This window comes from Oncorhynchus nerka, linkage group LG14 (assembly GCF_034236695.1).
Source record: "Oncorhynchus nerka isolate Pitt River linkage group LG14, Oner_Uvic_2.0, whole genome shotgun sequence".
In the NCBI taxonomy this organism is placed as follows: Eukaryota; Metazoa; Chordata; class Actinopteri; order Salmoniformes; family Salmonidae; genus Oncorhynchus; species Oncorhynchus nerka.
The window spans coordinates 77,129,448-77,150,969 of record NC_088409.1 but is presented as its reverse complement, the minus strand read 5'-3'; the positions used below and the strand labels follow the sequence as shown (position 1 = coordinate 77,150,969).

The 21,522-nt window shown below is 42.5% G+C and overlaps 1 protein-coding gene and 1 long non-coding RNA gene across 6 annotated transcripts in view; one reads left to right on the top strand and one right to left on the bottom strand.

Annotated features, from left to right (window-relative positions):
* LOC115141920 (serine/threonine-protein kinase ULK2-like) overlaps positions 1–21,522 on the top strand; it is an 81,857-nt gene that overhangs the window by 35,207 nt on the left and 25,128 nt on the right. For all 3 annotated transcript variants that reach the window (XM_065000437.1, XM_065000436.1, XM_029681317.2), the window contains exons 4-12: positions 14,188–14,220; positions 16,193–16,229; positions 19,104–19,277; positions 19,764–19,837; positions 19,989–20,090; positions 20,564–20,622; positions 20,727–20,809; positions 20,925–20,975; positions 21,119–21,207. In XM_065000437.1, the coding sequence (XP_064856509.1) occupies positions 14,188–14,220; positions 16,193–16,229; positions 19,104–19,277; positions 19,764–19,837; positions 19,989–20,090; positions 20,564–20,622; positions 20,727–20,809; positions 20,925–20,975; positions 21,119–21,207 (702 nt within the window). The remainder of the gene's footprint in view (positions 1–14,187; positions 14,221–16,192; positions 16,230–19,103; positions 19,278–19,763; positions 19,838–19,988; positions 20,091–20,563; positions 20,623–20,726; positions 20,810–20,924; positions 20,976–21,118; positions 21,208–21,522) is intronic.
* Positions 1–21,522, bottom strand: part of LOC115141924 (uncharacterized) — a 49,430-nt gene that overhangs the window by 16,829 nt on the left and 11,079 nt on the right. The gene's annotated exons all lie outside the window — the stretch shown is intronic.

Sequence of the window (21,522 nt, the reverse complement as noted above, 5' to 3'; positions counted from 1 at the left end):
GGATGGATGGTAGAGTATAATACTGTAGGTCTTAGAACAGCTGATGGGATGGTAGAGTATAATACTGTAGTTTTTAGAACAGCTGATGGGATGGTAGAGTATAATACTGTAGGTCTTAGAACAGCTGACGGGATGGTAGAGTATAATACTGTAGGTCTTAGAACAGCTGACGGGATGGTAGAGTATAATACTGTAGGTCTTAGAACAGCTGACGGGATGGTAGAGTATAATACTGTAGGTCTTAGAACAGCTGACGGGATGGTAGAGTATAATACTGTAGGTCTTAGAACAGCTGATGGGATGGTAGAGTATAATACTGTAGGTCTTAGAACAGCTGACGGGATGGTAGAGTATAATACTGTAGGTCTTAGAACAGCTGATGGGATGGTAGAGTATAATACTGTAGGTCTTAGAACAGCTGACGGGATGGTAGAGTATAATACTTTAGGTCTTAGAACAGCTGATGGGATGGATGGTAGAGTATAATACTGTAGGTCTTAGAACAGCTGATGGGATGGATGGTAGAGTATAATACTGTAGGTCTTAGAACAGCTGATGGGATGGTAGAGTATAATACTGTAGTTTTTAGAACAGCTGATGGGATGGTAGAGTATAATACTGTAGGTCTTAGAACAGCTGACGGGATGGTAGAGTATAATACTGTAGGTCTTAGAACAGCTGACGGGATGGTAGAGTATAATACTGTAGGTCTTAGAACAGCTGACGGGATGGTAGAGTATAATACTGTAGGTCTTAGAACAGCTGACGGGATGGTAGAGTATAATACTTTAGGTCTTAGAACAGCTGATGGGATGGTAGAGTATAATACTGTAGGTCTTAGAACAGCTGACGGGATGGTAGAGTATAATACTGTAGGTCTTAGAACAGCTGATGGGATGGTAGAGTATAATACTGTAGGTCTTAGAACAGCTGACGGGATGGTAGAGTATAATACTGTAGGTCTTAGAACAGCTGATGGGATGGTAGAGTATAATACTGTAGGTCTTAGAACAGCTGACGGGATGGTAGAGTATAATACTTTAGGTCTTATAACAGCTGATGGGATGGTAGAGTATAATACTGTAGGTCTTAGAACAGCTGACGGGATGGTAGAGTATAATACTGTAGGTCTTAGAACAGCTGACGGGATGGTAAAGTATAATACTGTAGGTCTTAGAACAGCTGATGGGATGGATGGTAAAGTATAATACTGTAGGTCTTAGAACAGCTGATGGGATGGATGGTAGAGTATAATACTGTAGGTCTTAGAACAGCTGATGGGATGGTAGAGTATAATACTGTAGGTCTTAGAACAACTGATGGGATGGTAGAGTATAATACTGTAGGTCCTAGAACAGCTGATGGGATGGTAGAGTATAATACTGTAGGTCTTAGAACAGCTGATGGGATGGTAGAGTATAATACTGTAGGTCTTAGAACAGCTGATGGGATGGTAGAGTATAATACTGTAGGTCTTAGAACAGCTGACGGAATGGTAGAGTATAATACTGTAGGTCTTAGAACAGCTGATGGGATGGTAGAGTATAATACTGTAGTTTTTAGAACAGCTGATGGGATGGTAGAGTATAATACTGTAGGTCTTAGAACAGCTGACGGGATGGTAGAGTATAATACTGTAGGTCTTAGAACAGCTGACGGGATGGTAGAGTATAATACTGTAGGTCTTAGAACAGCTGACGGGATGGTAGAGTATAATACTGTAGGTCTTAGAACAGCTGACGGGATGGTAAAGTATAATACTGTAGGTCTTAGAACAGCTGATGGGATGGATGGTAAAGTATAATACTGTAGGTCTTAGAACAGCTGATGGGATGGATGGTAGAGTATAATACTGTAGGTCTTAGAACAGCTGATGGGATGGTAGAGTATAATACTGTAGGTCCTAGAACAGCTGATGGGATGGTAGAGTATAATACTGTAGTTTTTAGAACAGCTGATGGGATGGTAGAGTATAATACTGTAGGTCTTAGAACAGCTGACGGGATGGTAGAGTATAATACTGTAGGTCTTAGAACAGCTGACGGGATGGTAGAGTATAATACTGTTGGTCTTAGAACAGCTGACGGGATGGTAGAGTATAATACTGTAGGTCTTAGAACAGCTGACGGGATGGTAGAGTATAATACTTTAGGTCTTAGAACAGCTGATGGGATGGTAGAGTATAATACTGTAGGTCTTAGAACAGCTGACGGGATGGTAGAGTATAATACTGTAGGTCTTAGAACAGCTGATGGGATGGTAGAGTATAATACTGTAGGTCTTAGAACAGCTGACGGGATGGTAGAGTATAATACTGTAGGTCTTAGAACAGCTGATGGGATGGTAGAGTATAATACTGTAGGTCTTAGAACAGCTGATGGGATGGTAGAGTATAATACTGTAGGTCTTAGAACAGCTGATGGGATGGTAGAGTATAATACTGTAGGTCTTAGAACAGCTGATGGGATGGTAGAGTATAATACTGTAGGTCTTAGAACAGCTGACGGAATGGTAGAGTATAATACTGTAGGTCTTAGAACAGCTGATGGGATGGTAGAGTATAATACTGTAGTTTTTAGAACAGCTGATGGGATGGTAGAGTATAATACTGTAGGTCTTAGAACAGCTGACGGGATGGTAGAGTATAATACTGTAGGTCTTAGAACAGCTGACGGGATGGTAAAGTATAATACTGTAGGTCTTAGAACACCTGATGGGATGGATGGTAAAGTATAATACTGTAGGTCTTAGAACAGCTGATGGGATGGATGGTAGAGTATAATACTGTAGGTCTTAGAACAGCTGATGGGATGGTAGAGTATAATACTGTAGTTTTTAGAACAGCTGATGGGATGGTAGAGTATAATACTGTAGGTCTTAGAACAGCTGACGGGATGGTAGAGTATAATACTGTAGGTCTTAGAACAGCTGACGGGATGGTAGAGTATAATACTGTAGGTCTTAGAACAGCTGACGGGATGGTAGAGTATAATACTGTAGGTCTTAGAACAGCTGACGGGATGGTAGAGTATAATACTGTAGGTCTTAGAACAGCTGATGGGATGGTAGAGTATAATACTGTAGGTCTTAGAACAGCTGACGGGATGGTAGAGTATAATACTGTAGGTCTTAGAACAGCTGATGGGATGGTAGAGTATAATACTGTAGGTCTTAGAACAGCTGACGGGATGGTAGAGTATAATACTTTAGGTCTTATAACAGCTGATGGGATGGTAGAGTATAATACTGTAGGTCTTAGAACAGCTGACGGGATGGTAGAGTATAATACTGTAGGTCTTAGAACAGCTGACGGGATGGTAAAGTATAATACTGTAGGTCTTAGAACAGCTGATGGGATGGATGGTAAAGTATAATACTGTAGGTCTTAGAACAGCTGATGGGATGGATGGTAGAGTATAATACTGTAGGTCTTAGAACAGCTGATGGGATGGTAGAGTATAATACTGTAGGTCTTAGAACAACTGATGGGATGGTAGAGTATAATACTGTAGGTCCTAGAACAGCTGATGGGATGGTAGAGTATAATACTGTAGGTCTTAGAACAGCTGATGGGATGGTAGAGTATAATACTGTAGGTCTTAGAACAGCTGATGGGATGGTAGAGTATAATACTGTAGGTCTTAGAACAGCTGACGGAATGGTAGAGTATAATACTGTAGGTCTTAGAACAGCTGATGGGATGGTAGAGTATAATACTGTAGTTTTTAGAACAGCTGATGGGATGGTAGAGTATAATACTGTAGGTCTTAGAACAGCTGACGGGATGGTAGAGTATAATACTGTAGGTCTTAGAACAGCTGACGGGATGGTAGAGTATAATACTGTAGGTCTTAGAACAGCTGACGGGATGGTAGAGTATAATACTGTAGGTCTTAGAACAGCTGACGGGATGGTAAAGTATAATACTGTAGGTCTTAGAACAGCTGATGGGATGGATGGTAAAGTATAATACTGTAGGTCTTAGAACAGCTGATGGGATGGATGGTAGAGTATAATACTGTAGGTCTTAGAACAGCTGATGGGATGGTAGAGTATAATACTGTAGGTCTTAGAACAACTGATGGGATGGTAGAGTATAATACTGTAGGTCCTAGAACAGCTGATGGGATGGTAGAGTATAATACTGTAGTTTTTAGAACAGCTGACGGGATGGTAGAGTATAATACTGTAGGTCTTAGAACAGCTGATGGGATGGTAGAGTATAATACTGTAGGTCTTAGAACAGCTGATGGGATGGTAGAGTATAATACTGTAGGTCTTAGAACAGCTGATGGGATGGTAGAGTATAATACTGTAGGTCTTAGAACAGCTGATGGGATGGTAGAGTATAATACTGTAGGTCTTAGAACAGCTGACGGAATGGTAGAGTATAATACTGTAGGTCTTAGAACAGCTGATGGGATGGTAGAGTATAATACTGTAGTTTTTAGAACAGCTGATGGGATGGTAGAGTATAATACTGTAGGTCTTAGAACAGCTGACGGGATGGTAGAGTATAATACTGTAGGTCTTAGAACAGCTGACGGGATGGTAAAGTATAATACTGTAGGTCTTAGAACACCTGATGGGATGGATGGTAAAGTATAATACTGTAGGTCTTAGAACAGCTGATGGGATGGATGGTAGAGTATAATACTGTAGGTCTTAGAACAGCTGATGGGATGGTAGAGTATAATACTGTAGTTTTTAGAACAGCTGATGGGATGGTAGAGTATAATACTGTAGGTCTTAGAACAGCTGACGGGATGGTAGAGTATAATACTGTAGGTCTTAGAACAGCTGACGGGATGGTAGAGTATAATACTGTAGGTCTTAGAACAGCTGACGGGATGGTAGAGTATAATACTGTAGGTCTTAGAACAGCTGACGGGATGGTAGAGTATAATACTTTAGGTCTTAGAACAGCTGATGGGATGGTAGAGTATAATACTGTAGGTCTTAGAACAGCTGACGGGATGGTAGAGTATAATACTGTAGGTCTTAGAACAGCTGATGGGATGGTAGAGTATAATACTGTAGGTCTTAGAACAGCTGACGGGATGGTAGAGTATAATACTGTAGGTCTTAGAACAGCTGATGGGATGGTAGAGTATAATACTGTAGGTCTTAGAACAGCTGACGGGATGGTAGAGTATAATACTTTAGGTCTTATAACAGCTGATGGGATGGTAGAGTATAATACTGTAGGTCTTAGAACAGCTGACGGGATGGTAGAGTATAATACTGTAGGTCTTAGAACAGCTGACGGGATGGTAAAGTATAATACTGTAGGTCTTAGAACAGCTGATGGGATGGATGGTAAAGTATAATACTGTAGGTCTTAGAACAGCTGATGGGATGGATGGTAGAGTATAATACTGTAGGTCTTAGAACAGCTGATGGGATGGTAGAGTATAATACTGTAGGTCTTAGAACAACTGATGGGATGGTAGAGTATAATACTGTAGGTCCTAGAACAGCTGATGGGATGGTAGAGTATAATACTGTAGGTCTTAGAACAGCTGATGGGATGGTAGAGTATAATACTGTAGGTCTTAGAACAGCTGATGGGATGGTAGAGTATAATACTGTAGGTCTTAGAACAGCTGACGGAATGGTAGAGTATAATACTGTAGGTCTTAGAACAGCTGATGGGATGGTAGAGTATAATACTGTAGTTTTTAGAACAGCTGATGGGATGGTAGAGTATAATACTGTAGGTCTTAGAACAGCTGACGGGATGGTAGAGTATAATACTGTAGGTCTTAGAACAGCTGACGGGATGGTAGAGTATAATACTGTAGGTCTTAGAACAGCTGACGGGATGGTAGAGTATAATACTGTAGGTCTTAGAACAGCTGACGGGATGGTAAAGTATAATACTGTAGGTCTTAGAACAGCTGATGGGATGGATGGTAAAGTATAATACTGTAGGTCTTAGAACAGCTGATGGGATGGATGGTAGAGTATAATACTGTAGGTCTTAGAACAGCTGATGGGATGGTAGAGTATAATACTGTAGGTCTTAGAACAACTGATGGGATGGTAGAGTATAATACTGTAGGTCCTAGAACAGCTGATGGGATGGTAGAGTATAATACTGTAGTTTTTAGAACAGCTGATGGGATGGTAGAGTATAATACTGTAGGTCTTAGAACAGCTGACGGGATGGTAGAGTATAATACTGTAGGTCTTAGAACAGCTGACGGGATGGTAGAGTATAATACTGTTGGTCTTAGAACAGCTGACGGGATGGTAGAGTATAATACTGTAGGTCTTAGAACAGCTGACGGGATGGTAGAGTATAATACTTTAGGTCTTAGAACAGCTGATGGGATGGTAGAGTATAATACTGTAGGTCTTAGAACAGCTGACGGGATGGTAGAGTATAATACTGTAGGTCTTAGAACAGCTGATGGGATGGTAGAGTATAATACTGTAGGTCTTAGAACAGCTGACGGGATGGTAGAGTATAATACTGTAGGTCTTAGAACAGCTGATGGGATGGTAGAGTATAATACTGTAGGTCTTAGAACAGCTGATGGGATGGTAGAGTATAATACTGTAGGTCTTAGAACAGCTGATGGGATGGTAGAGTATAATACTGTAGGTCTTAGAACAGCTGATGGGATGGTAGAGTATAATACTGTAGGTCTTAGAACAGCTGACGGAATGGTAGAGTATAATACTGTAGGTCTTAGAACAGCTGATGGGATGGTAGAGTATAATACTGTAGTTTTTAGAACAGCTGATGGGATGGTAGAGTATAATACTGTAGGTCTTAGAACAGCTGACGGGATGGTAGAGTATAATACTGTAGGTCTTAGAACAGCTGACGGGATGGTAAAGTATAATACTGTAGGTCTTAGAACACCTGATGGGATGGATGGTAAAGTATAATACTGTAGGTCTTAGAACAGCTGATGGGATGGATGGTAGAGTATAATACTGTAGGTCTTAGAACAGCTGATGGGATGGTAGAGTATAATACTGTAGTTTTTAGAACAGCTGATGGGATGGTAGAGTATAATACTGTAGGTCTTAGAACAGCTGACGGGATGGTAGAGTATAATACTGTAGGTCTTAGAACAGCTGACGGGATGGTAGAGTATAATACTGTAGGTCTTAGAACAGCTGACGGGATGGTAGAGTATAATACTGTAGGTCTTAGAACAGCTGACGGGATGGTAGAGTATAATACTGTAGGTCTTAGAACAGCTGATGGGATGGTAGAGTATAATACTGTAGGTCTTAGAACAGCTGACGGGATGGTAGAGTATAATACTGTAGGTCTTAGAACAGCTGATGGGATGGTAGAGTATAATACTGTAGGTCTTAGAACAGCTGACGGGATGGTAGAGTATAATACTTTAGGTCTTATAACAGCTGATGGGATGGTAGAGTATAATACTGTAGGTCTTAGAACAGCTGACGGGATGGTAGAGTATAATACTGTAGGTCTTAGAACAGCTGACGGGATGGTAAAGTATAATACTGTAGGTCTTAGAACAGCTGATGGGATGGATGGTAAAGTATAATACTGTAGGTCTTAGAACAGCTGATGGGATGGATGGTAGAGTATAATACTGTAGGTCTTAGAACAGCTGATGGGATGGTAGAGTATAATACTGTAGGTCTTAGAACAACTGATGGGATGGTAGAGTATAATACTGTAGGTCCTAGAACAGCTGATGGGATGGTAGAGTATAATACTGTAGGTCTTAGAACAGCTGATGGGATGGTAGAGTATAATACTGTAGGTCTTAGAACAGCTGATGGGATGGTAGAGTATAATACTGTAGGTCTTAGAACAGCTGACGGAATGGTAGAGTATAATACTGTAGGTCTTAGAACAGCTGATGGGATGGTAGAGTATAATACTGTAGGTCTTAGAACAGCTGACGGGATGGTAGAGTATAATACTGTAGGTCTTAGAACAGCTGACGGGATGGTAGAGTATAATACTGTAGGTCTTAGAACAGCTGACGGGATGGTAGAGTATAATACTGTAGGTCTTAGAACAGCTGACGGGATGGTAAAGTATAATACTGTAGGTCTTAGAACAGCTGATGGGATGGATGGTAAAGTATAATACTGTAGGTCTTAGAACAGCTGATGGGATGGATGGTAGAGTATAATACTGTAGGTCTTAGAACAGCTGATGGGATGGTAGAGTATAATACTGTAGGTCTTAGAACAACTGATGGGATGGTAGAGTATAATACTGTAGGTCCTAGAACAGCTGATGGGATGGTAGAGTATAATACTGTAGTTTTTAGAACAGCTGATGGGATGGTAGAGTATAATACTGTAGGTCTTAGAACAGCTGACGGGATGGTAGAGTATAATACTGTAGGTCTTAGAACAGCTGACGGGATGGTAGAGTATAATACTGTTGGTCTTAGAACAGCTGACGGGATGGTAGAGTATAATACTGTAGGTCTTAGAACAGCTGACGGGATGGTAGAGTATAATACTTTAGGTCTTAGAACAGCTGATGGGATGGTAGAGTATAATACTGTAGGTCTTAGAACAGCTGACGGGATGGTAGAGTATAATACTGTAGGTCTTAGAACAGCTGATGGGATGGTAGAGTATAATACTGTAGGTCTTAGAACAGCTGACGGGATGGTAGAGTATAATACTGTAGGTCTTAGAACAGCTGATGGGATGGTAGAGTATAATACTGTAGGTCTTAGAACAGCTGATGGGATGGTAGAGTATAATACTGTAGGTCTTAGAACAGCTGATGGGATGGTAGAGTATAATACTGTAGGTCTTAGAACAGCTGATGGGATGGTAGAGTATAATACTGTAGGTCTTAGAACAGCTGACGGAATGGTAGAGTATAATACTGTAGGTCTTAGAACAGCTGATGGGATGGTAGAGTATAATACTGTAGTTTTTAGAACAGCTGATGGGATGGTAGAGTATAATACTGTAGGTCTTAGAACAGCTGACGGGATGGTAGAGTATAATACTGTAGGTCTTAGAACAGCTGACGGGATGGTAAAGTATAATACTGTAGGTCTTAGAACACCTGATGGGATGGATGGTGAAGTATAATACTGTAGGTCTTAGAACAGCTGATGGGATGGATGGTAGAGTATAATACTGTAGGTCTTAGAACAGCTGATGGGATGGTAGAGTATAATACTGTAGTTTTTAGAACAGCTGATGGGATGGTAGAGTATAATACTGTAGGTCTTAGAACAGCTGACGGGATGGTAGAGTATAATACTGTAGGTCTTAGAACAGCTGACGGGATGGTAGAGTATAATACTGTAGGTCTTAGAACAGCTGACGGGATGGTAGAGTATAATACTGTAGGTCTTAGAACAGCTGACGGGATGGTAGAGTATAATACTTTAGGTCTTAGAACAGCTGATGGGATGGTAGAGTATAATACTGTAGGTCTTAGAACAGCTGACGGGATGGTAGAGTATAATACTGTAGGTCTTAGAACAGCTGATGGGATGGTAGAGTATAATACTGTAGGTCTTAGAACAGCTGACGGGATGGTAGAGTATAATACTGTAGGTCTTAGAACAGCTGATGGGATGGTAGAGTATAATACTGTAGGTCTTAGAACAGCTGACGGGATGGTAGAGTATAATACTTTAGGTCTTATAACAGCTGATGGGATGGTAGAGTATAATACTGTAGGTCTTAGAACAGCTGACGGGATGGTAGAGTATAATACTGTAGGTCTTAGAACAGCTGACGGGATGGTAAAGTATAATACTGTAGGTCTTAGAACAGCTGATGGGATGGATGGTAAAGTATAATACTGTAGGTCTTAGAACAGCTGATGGGATGGATGGTAGAGTATAATACTGTAGGTCTTAGAACAGCTGATGGGATGGTAGAGTATAATACTGTAGGTCTTAGAACAACTGATGGGATGGTAGAGTATAATACTGTAGGTCCTAGAACAGCTGATGGGATGGTAGAGTATAATACTGTAGGTCTTAGAACAGCTGATGGGATGGTAGAGTATAATACTGTAGGTTTTAGAACAGCTGACGGGATGGTAGAGTATAATACTTTAGGTCTTAGAACAGCTGATGGGATGGATGGTAAAGTATAATACTGTAGGTCTTAGAACAGCTGACGGGATGGTAGAGTATAATACTGTAGGTCTTAGAACAGCTGATGGGATGGATGGTAAAGTATAATACTGTAGGTCTTAGAACAGCTGATGGGATGGTAGAGTATAATACTGTAGGTCTTAGAACAGCTGATGGGATGGATGGTAAAGTATAATACTGTAGGTCTTAGAACAGCTGATGGGATGGTAGAGTATAATACTGTAGGTCTTAGAACAGCTGATGGGATGGTAGAGTATAATACTGTAGGTCTTAGAACAACTGACGGGATGGATGGTAAAGTATAATACTGTAGGTCTTAGAACAGCTGATGGGATGGTAGAGTATAATACTGTATGTCTTAGAACAACTGATGGGATGGTAGAGTATAATACTGTAGGTCTTAGAACAGCTGACGGGATGGTAGAGTATAATACTTTAGGTCTTATAACAGCTGATGGGATGGTAGAGTATAATACTGTAGGTCTTAGAACAGCTGACGGGATGGTAGAGTATAATACTGTAGGTCTTAGAACAGCTGACGGGATGGTAAAGTATAATACTGTAGGTCTTAGAACAGCTGATGGGATGGATGGTAAAGTATAATACTGTAGGTCTTAGAACAGCTGATGGGATGGATGGTAGAGTATAATACTGTAGGTCTTAGAACAGCTGATGGGATGGTAGAGTATAATACTGTAGGTCTTAGAACAACTGATGGGATGGTAGAGTATAATACTGTAGGTCCTAGAACAGCTGATGGGATGGTAGAGTATAATACTGTAGGTCTTAGAACAGCTGATGGGATGGTAGAGTATAATACTGTAGGTTTTAGAACAGCTGACGGGATGGTAGAGTATAATACTTTAGGTCTTAGAACAGCTGATGGGATGGATGGTAAAGTATAATACTGTAGGTCTTAGAACAGCTGACGGGATGGTAGAGTATAATACTGTAGGTCTTAGAACAGCTGATGGGATGGATGGTAAAGTATAATACTGTAGGTCTTAGAACAGCTGATGGGATGGTAGAGTATAATACTGTAGGTCTTAGAACAGCTGATGGGATGGATGGTAAAGTATAATACTGTAGGTCTTAGAACAGCTGATGGGATGGTAGAGTATAATACTGTAGGTCTTAGAACAGCTGATGGGATGGTAGAGTATAATACTGTAGGTCTTAGAACAACTGACGGGATGGATGGTAAAGTATAATACTGTAGGTCTTAGAACAGCTGATGGGATGGTAGAGTATAATACTGTATGTCTTAGAACAACTGATGGGATGGTAGAGTATAATACTGTAGGTCTTAGAACAGCTGACGGGATGGTAGAGTATAATACTGTAGGTCTTAGAACAGCTGGGGGTAGTTTTTGTGCGCTTTGTTTGCCCCGAGAGAGGGAAAATGATTTAGCTTTGTGTTATTTGACAAACACACACACAAACACTCAAGTATATTTGGTCATAGGAGTTTTACTTTCTATATGTACCAAGCAAGGAGAAAGTGTTATGCTAGAGGCATCTAATTTCATTATGCTTTTCTGACAACAGTCTGAGTCAATATTTTCCTAACATTCTTTATTGTACAGTTCTGTCTTGTCTTGGTCTAAGGAGAGGGATACTTCTTATTGCTATTATAAACTGGTTACCAACGTAATTAGAGCAGTAAAAAGTTGTGTTTTGTCATACCCGTGGTATACGGTCTGATATACCAGGGCTTTCAGCCAATCAGCATTCAGGGCTGGTTTGAGCCCTGAATGCTGGGCGTGCAGTAATATTAGACTAGGCAAGATTCTTGGTTCTCAGAATGCTAAGGATTACTCTGAATTTGCGTAACAGATGTGTGCTGAGTGGATTTCCAGTCCACATATAGAACCCTATTCTCTAATGTCCTCAACAATTTTAAACTGAGCCCAGCCGGCCCCCTCTCTTCTCCCGCTGTTACCTTACGCCCCTTCATTCTTATGTAGCCCAGGACACAGTCTACCGTGTGATGCAACAAACAGGACAGACACACTAAGAATACGTTGTTGTTTTGGCCCGGCTCTAGAGTTGTGTTGGCATTCGGAACATTTCTGTGAGGTGGAGGGCTGAAGCGGTGGAAAATGGTTGGGGGATGTTTTGAGTTTCCCTCAAGACAACATTTCTTTGAACTGATATAGTACTGTTCCTTCTAGTGTTTTCTGGAAGAGCATCGCTCAAAGCTTGTTTGTGGCATAACTCTTGACTGGATCGCCTCGTGACTCAGTGTTTTTAGAAGGATTGTGAAATGCTTTCATAAGTGGAATATGTATGCTTGCGTGAGGCGCTGCTGATGTTGGATAGCAGGAAGCGGAATTGTTTATGCTTCTGTTTTTAGTTGTGGTGTATTCCTTTGAGGAAGGAGGGTCATGTAGAATAACCCTGTTGGCAGTTGGTCTTGTGTGTCTGTCCAAGGTCCATTAATTCTTTAACAGATAGTGTTTTGTGTCACAGTACATTCTGACTCATTTGGTGTCTCCTCTCTTGTGGTAAATGTGTTGATAATAACAGCTGTAACCAAACACTGCCTTAGAAAATACTGAATGCCACTTAGTCTAGATTTGGACCATGGAAGAGGTTTTGGACTCTTGTAGGATGGATTTTATGGTGGCATAGACCGTTCATTGTACATTGTCAACCTACTGAGGGCTGGAGGTTAAAGGGGGTGAGGCTGTCCTGTATTTGTACCTCTCACGTATCAATTACCCTCCAGGACAGTGTCCAGCCTGGCCAACACCCTTCTTTCCTGTCCTCCTATTCTTCCTCTCCCAGTCCCCATCAACCAGTATAGAGCAGGGTCTGAAAACAGCTCGTTATGTAATCTTCCCCAGGCCAGGACCAGCCACCACAAACACACACACACACACACACCGACAGGATCCCATTATCCTAGTATCCACAGCAACGCGCCAATGGGATTGGCCAGGGAGGAGGGGAGCCCAGCCAATAAGCCTGGTGCAGGCTGACAGGTCAGCAGATAGGAAGGAGCTGAAGTGGAATTAATGGGTGGCTGTTGTGGTTGCTCTCTATCTGGAAACCTTGGCTGAAAGACCATTAGAGCCAGAGAGTAATGCAATCCAGTAACTGACCAGAATGGCAGTTGGTAGTAAAAGGAATTGATTTTGAGACGCATTGATTTGTTAGTACGGTACACAGAAAATAATGCCATGAAGTATATTTGAACTTAAATGCTCCTTAGAAAGGAAAGAAGCCGTTCATGTGACAGGCTGTTTCTCTTAAATTTGTCACAAGAAACACTTCTGGATCTAATCATAGATGGCCTACTTAGAATGGCACTGAATGGATTGGAAAATGTGTGACGACAATTGTGTTGTTGATGTTGTTGATGAGAACTTGATGCACACGCCAAGATGCTTGATCTGCCATATGCTGCAGTACCATCAACCTGACACCACACACATGCGCAAACACACACCCAAACACTCCCCCAAATACATGTGAGCTTGTTTAACCTGGAAGCCTGCTTGGGTTACTTTGGCTCCTGTCCAGCATCTTCTTTGCTCCTGCATCACCATGTTGACAAGGTGGCTCATATATCTGTCAACTTGCCCAATTCCCTTGAACCCAATATCCCGAACACACGCACACCCCAACAACCTCCACTTGGACCTGTTGTGTAATAAACTCCATTCCTCTCCCCTCAAAAATGTAGACTGTAGCACGACACAGCTTGGAGGTGAGGGGTTCACTAAGGACGGCACGTTTTCTTGAGGGGCGCTAATTTGATATTAACCCCATGTAGGTCGCACAGTATGAGATGGAGGATGAGGGTGCCAATGTGTCTAGATTGGAGCCAGGTATTGTACTGTATGGATACAATCCAGATCAGTGGATCAGTTATGCTATGGGCTTCAGTTCATGCTGGGTGGCAAAGGAATCCTATTGTCTGTAGTGTACACATATGATCCATCTATACAGTATATGTTGGCTATATCTGTCTGCACCATACATACATGTCAGTCTGTGTGACGAAGCTGTTCCTCTATGTAGTGGATGTGACAGGTGTTGTGAGAGAGATGATCACTCTAACCCATGTTCTTTCTCTCCTGTCTTCCAGGAAACTCCCAATTCTGTGTTCCTGGTCATGGAGGTAGGTGGAGTGTCACACTATCTTCTGCCGAGTTGCCTGTAGGCTACCAGGGTCTCTGCCTTTGTGTTGATACCTCTCCCCTCTCTCTCTCTGTCTGTCTTACTCTGCTTAATTACCCGCCCCTCCCCCATGCTCTCTCTCCCTTCCCCCATGCTCTCTCTCGCCATGCTCTCTCTCCACATGCCACATGTAATTTCCTCAGTCCTATGAGAGGCTGCAAACCCAGTGTGCTCCTGTCCTCACCCTGCCTCTCCCCTCCCCCTTCTTCTTTCTCTCTCTCCTCTCTCCCTCTCATTGCTCAAGACCAAAAAATTCCACAAACCGCCTGAAGGAAAGAAACTAACTATATGACACCTTAAGTAAAAATATACCTGTACACCTACACCCCAATTTCCAGGAATTATTTTATCCAAGAGCAAAACATTGTTCATTTGCTTTATATTTAGCCCTGCAATACTTATTCTGCTCCTTCTCATATTCTTGCTGTTGTTAGGCTAACTGGCTGTGCAAGGTGTCATGGGACCCTGGTACCTGTTACCTTGGCCTGCCTGGGGTGTTCTAGCTTGTTGTAGATACCGCTGTGTTCTGAGAGCCACATTGACACTAAGGAGGCGGGGTCTCCTGGCACAAGAGAAGAAACAGACATAAATCTGGCTTTGGTGTTCTAGTTAGCATGCTGCTTAATCAATGTATCAGAGAGATGAGCATAGATAGCATCGACAGTAGGCTAGCATGGATGCTAATCTGCCTGGTGTTGGACTGCTTGTTTTGCCTAGTAAAAAAGGCTTGTTTTACTCAGGTTAGAGGAGGGTTAATTATTATTATTAATTATTACTTATTAAGCAGTCAGTGCTCAGGGCTCATTCTCCAGCATTTTGGCACCGGTAGGAACACATTGAAAAGGAAACTTTTAGGGGAAACACTGCCGTTTCAGCTGCAACATTGACTCTCTGTATGAAACAAAGCAATCTACGTTATTAATGTGCCTCATAAATTATTCTCCTCACACGGAAAACAAATCATGGCAGCCCATAACCTTACAACAATCAACGTGGGCACCCCCATAAGAGTTAAATATATGCATACTACCTTATTTTGCCTTTATTTAACTAGGCAAGTCAGTTAAGAACAAATTCTTATTTTCAATGATGGTCTAGGAACAGTGGGTTAACTGCCTGTTCAGGGGCAGAACAACAGATTTGTACCTTGTCAGCTCGGGGGGTTTGAACTTGTAAACTTCTGCTTTACTAGTCCAACGCTCTAACCACTAGGCTACCCTGCCGCTCCTTAGCATTATGTGGTTATGGTGGACCCCTAAGAATGTCTTATTTAAACTCTGCTCAATGCCTCTGCTGCTTGCAGTAAACTGATTGGAATGCACACAGAGCATGTCTCTCCCTCCATCCATGTGTCAATATAAGGACCTGAGCTAGAATTGATTTCCCTGTACAAAGGCTAAACAACATGGTGTGGTAATAAACTGAACTGGAGTCAGATCCTATCGGTCACTGATAAGGCAGAGGCTCTTTAAGGCCAGATCAAACCAATGCTTTGATCAGAGGAAGCTCTGGTAACCAACATGATTTAATTGGTGGTTCAACTGACAGAACTGGAAATGGTGGACAGATGCTAGCTTACATTTTCCTACCACCTAGCTGCCCTCTTTCTCCTCCACTTTCTTTCCCCTTCTCCCTCATACCTTTTCTCTAACTCTCTCACTAACTCTCTCTGTCTTTCTTGGACTCCTTTCCATTCTCTGTGTTGACTAATGCCAGGATTAACAGAGACTGTCAGTACTGATAACAGCACAGCCACTCATCAGATTAATTGATGAGACCCATCGTTATCTGGGCTTTGTGGTCGCATACAACACACGCACGTACGCACACACACAGCTTGATACTGTTAATCCGTGTTGTTCTTATACAGCCTGCTAATAGAATGGTTTTGTTTGTCTTGTTCCTCCCCACAGTACTGCAATGGTGGCGATCTGGCTGACTATCTGCAAGGTAAGCATCGCGCTAATCTCAACACACACTGGGTATTATTCATCAAAACAAAGTAACTAGCAGTGGAGAGGAGTGTGTGTGTGTGTGTGTGTGTGTGTGTGTGTGTGTGTGTGTGTGTGTGTGTGTGTGTGTGTGTGTGTTCGTTCACAATGCAAGGGAGTGCTGTGTGTAGGAGCCACCACAGTGTTATGACACAATGGGTTCTTTCTTTAGCACCGAGGTCAGCACAGCTCTGACGCAAGTCTAGAAATGTGCAATATCAAAGGTCACTCATCTCTCATAATGCTTCCCAAGAAAGCACCAAGCACTTAATGTCTTAATAGGATTCTGCTTGTGGAGGTCTACGTGGTATGTCATTGACTTTAATGATATAGCAGTTCATAGCTGTGAATTGCATAACACACACACACCTGCCTCCCTGTGATATCAACAAAAGAATGTCACATACACGTGTTTAGCAGATGTTATTGTGGGTGTAGCGAAATGTTTGTGTTTCTTGCTCCAACAGTGCAGTAATATCTAACAAGTAATATCTAACAATACACACAATTTCAAGTAAAGGAATGGAATTAAGAATATATAAATGTTTGGACGAGCAATGTCAGAGCGGCACAGACTAAGAAACAGTAGAATAGGATAGAATACAGTATATACATAAGATGAGTAATGCAAAATATGTAAACATTGTTAAAGTGATTTGTGTTCCAATTATTAAAGTGGCCAGTGATTTCAAGTCTATGTATATAGGGCAGCAGCCTCTAATGTGCTAGTGTTGGTTATTTAACAGTATGATGGCCTTCAGATAGAAGCTGTTTTTCAGTCTCTCGGTCCCACCTTTGATGCACCTGTACTGACCTCGCCTTCTGGATGATAGCGGGGTGAACAGGCAGTGGCTCGGTTAGTTGTTGTCCTTGATGATCTTTTTGGCCTTCCTGTGACATAGGGTACTGTAGGTGTCCTGAAGGGTAAGTAGTTTGCCCCCGGTGCTGCGTTGGGCAGCACCGGGGGCAAACTCACCATCTGGAGAGCCCTGCAGTTGCCGTACCTGGCGGTGATACAGCCCGACAGGAAGCTCTCCATTGTGTGTCTGTAGAAGTTTGTGAGGGTTTTAGCTGCCAAGCCAAATTTCTTCAGCCTCCTGAGCTTGAATAGGCGCTGTTGCACCTTCTTCACCACACTGTGGACCATGCGTGGACCATTTCAGTTTGTCCGTGATGTGTACACCGAGGAACTTGAAGCTTTCCACCTTCTCCACTGCGGTCCCATTGATGTAGATAGGGGGATGCTCCCTCTGCTGTTTCCTGAAGTCCACGATCATCTCCGTAGTTTTGTTGAATGTAGAGTGAGAGGTTATTTTCCTGGCACCACACTTCCAGGGCCCTCACCTCCTCCCTGTAGGCTGTCTCATCATTGTTGGTAGTCAGGCCTACTACTGTTGTGTTGTCTGCAAACTTGATGATTGAGTTGGAGGCGTGCTTGGCCATGGAGTCGTGGGTGAACAGGGAGTACAGGATGGGGCTGAGCATGCATCGTTGTGGGGCCCGTGTTGAGGATCAGCGAAGTGGAGATGTTGTTTCCTACCTTCACTACCTGGGGGCGGCCTATCAAGTAGTCCAGGACCCAGTTGCACAGGGCGGGGTTCAAACCCAGGGCCTCAAACTTAATGATGAGCTTGAAGTGTACTATGGTGTTGATTGCTGAGCTATAGTCAATGAACAGCATTCTTACATAGGTATTCCTCTTGTCCAGTTGGGATACGGCAGTGTGCAGTGCGATGACGATTGCATCGTCTGTGGATCTATTGGTGCGGTAAGCATATTGATGTGGGTCTAGGGTGTCAGGTGAAGTAGAGGTGATATTATCCTTGACTTGTCTCTCAGAAGTGAGTGCTATGGGGCGATAGTCATTTAGTTCAGTTACTTTTGCTTTCTTGGGTACAGCAACAGTGGTGGACATGTTGAAGCAGGTGAGGACAGCAGACTGGGATAGGGAGATATTGAATATGTCCGTAAACACTCTAGCCAGCTGGTCTGTGCATGCTCTGAAGACGCGGCTAGGGATGCTGTCTGGGCCGGCAACCTTGCGAGGGTTAACACATTTAAATGTCTTACTCACATCGGCCACAGAGAAGGAGAGACCACAGTCCTTGGTAGCAGGCGATGTCGGTGGCACTGTGTTATCCTCAAAGTGGGCGAAGAAGTTGTTTTGTTTGTCCGGAAGCAAGACGTCTGTGTCTGCGACATGGCTTGTTTTCTTTTTGTAATCTGTGATTGTCTGTAGACCCTGCCACATACGTCTCGTGTCTGAGATTTTGAATTGCGACTCCACTTTGTCTCTATACTGACGTTTTGCCTGTTTGATTGCCTTACGGAGGGAATAACTACGCTGTTTGTATTCGGCCATATTCCCAGTCACCTTGCTATGGTTAAATGCAATGGTTCGCGGTTAGGGTTCCTGGTTAGGGTTGGTTTTAATAGTCACAGTGGGTACAACATATCCTATACACTTCCTGATGAACTCAGTCGTGGATCATGTTTGCATATGTGCAGTAACTACTCATTCCAGAGTTTTCTTTATTTTTTACTATTTTCTATATTGTAGACATCACAACTTTGAAATACCACATGGAATCATGTAGTAAACAAATCACAATATATTTCATATTTGAGTGACTTCAAAGTAGACACCCTTTGCCTTGATGACAGCTTTGCTTACTCTTGGCATTCTCTCAACCAGCTTCATGAGGAAGTCACCTGCAATCCATTTCATTTAACCAGCGTGCCTTTGTCTTCATACATTATGCGCCAATACATTTGTAATGTATAATGAAGGATTGTGGGTAAGTGGTTTTTCCCTCCTCTCTGCTCTCCCTAGCCAAGGGGACACTGAGAGAAGACACTCTGAGGGTGTTCCTCCAGCAGATAGCAGCAGCAATGAGGATCCTTAACAGTAAAGGCATCATCCACCGAGACCTGAAACCACAGAACATCCTGCTGTCATACACCAGCCGCAAGAGATCCAGCATCCACGGCATCCGTATCAAAATAGGTGACTGAACAACCCAGCCCCTCAAACACAACACACACACACTCAGCTACAACTAAGCTAAACCTTCAAAAAGACAACTATCCCTTCAATTCTGTATATGGTGTTATTTCTGTATATACACAACTTCATAATGTTTATACGATATAAATACTGTTTATACTGTAAATATAGAGATGGCCTATCTATGAACTGTTAGCCATCATATGATTTGTCTGATTGTGTCACACAAGTGTCATATATCATGTATCAAAATGCACCACAATGATAGCTAGCTAAGGTCATGGTTAGTTGTTTTGAACCTCACAGCTATATTTAGTTTGCACAATGCTATTCCCAGAAGGTGTGGTGACTCATGTTGTGTGTTGAGTGCCCAATTGTCTAGTGTCTGAGAGGCTTGGGAATAGGAGTTGTGACACTCCGACAATAGTTGTTATTAATAAGATAGACACAGCCAGACAGACTGACTGATGGACTTCTCTCTTTCAGCTGACTTTGGCTTCGCACGATATCTCCAGAGCAACATGATGGCTGCCACACTGTGTGGCTCCCCCATGTACATGGTGAGTGGATGCGGGTTAGTGTTTGCTGTGTGTGTAAGGGTGTTGTGTCTAAGTCTCTTGTTCTCCTGTGACAACAGCTTTGCTTACTCAGCAACCTGCAACTGGAACGGTCCTTTCAGAGCATGACCTCTAACCTCTGTCCTCTAACCAGGCCCCGGAAGTGATCATGTCTCAGAACTATGACGCCAAGGCAGACATGTGGAGCATTGGGACGGTCGTCTACCAGTGTCTCGTAGGGAAGCCACCTTTCCAGGTAGGATGGAGAGAGGGAGTTGATATGGGGCATCTTTTTTTCCTCACACAAAGCAGAATTAAACTGTATGAAGAAAATAGCACATGCCTGTGCAAGAAAAATGTCAGCCATGGTGTGCATTTATAGAAGTAGTATACAAACACTCTGTGCTCTCTCTCTCTCTCTTTCTCTTTCTCTTTCTCTCTCTCTCTTTCTCTCTCTCTCTTTCTCTCTCTCTCTTTCTCTCTCTCTCTCTCTTTCTCTTTCTCTCTCTTTCTCTCTCTCTCTTTCTCTCTCTCTCTTTCTCTCTCTCTCTCTCTCTCTCTCTTTCTCTTTCTCTTTCTCTCTCTCTCTTTCTCTCTCTCTCTTTCTCTCTCTCTCTTTCTCTCTCTCTTTCTCTTTCTCTCTCTTTCTCTTTCTCTCTCTTTCTCTCTCTCTCTTTCTCTCTCTCTCTCTTTCTCTCTTTCTCTCTCTCTCTCTCTCTCTCTCTCTAGGCCAACAGTCCCCAGGACCTGAGGATGTTCTATGAGAAGAACAAGTCGCTGCTACCCATGTAGGTGATAGGATTGAAGAATTATTAACTATCTGATCGAGGCCATTTGGGCTGAAAAGTCGTGTTTTTAACCGGAACGTGTTGTCTGTGCCTCTATTACCCAGCATCCCGAGGGAGACGTCTCCTCCCCTTGGCAACCTGTTGCTAGGCCTGCTGCAGAGGAACCAGAAGGATAGGATGGACTTCGGTCAGTTCTGATGCCACTTCCCTTCTAGAAAGGAAATTATTTAAAACATAATGTTTGTTATCCATCAATTGGATATTACTTCTCTAACATTCCCACTTCTGTCTTGTTGTTTCAGATGCATTTTTCAGCCATCCTTTCTTAGATCCAGTGTCTGCCATCAAAAAATGTGAGTAGATAGATGAGAACTTCCTTCATCAATAACAGGGAAAAATACATGTTGTGGTATCATAGCTGTATTGTGAGATGGCGTTGATGTTGAGAACACTTAGGTCTTCTGTGAAAACGTGTATTTGTATGTTTCTTCTCCAGCATGTCCTGTTCCAGTACCCAACTGCCCTAGCGCTGTGACCGACATCACCTGTGGCAGCTCGCCCTCTGTTCGCTACAACTCCCCTGCCGTAAGTTAATCATGACTGCCTAGACCAATTTGTAAGTCGCTCTGGATAAGAGCGTCTGCTAAATGACTTAAATGTAAATGTAAATGTAGACACCTCATAGTTGCATTCCACAACAAGTGGGTTTATCTGTACCTCAAGGCATAGCACCACACCTCAACACTGAGCACTGAAGAATCCAGACTTTGTACAGTAGCTCTGTGGGAAAACGGACAAACTGAGTTTCGCAGGGATGTACTTTTTCTCTCTGTCTACTGTGATTGCATTATTCTGACAGTCTAGATAGCCCAGTCTGGCTCTAATTGAATTGTACAGCCT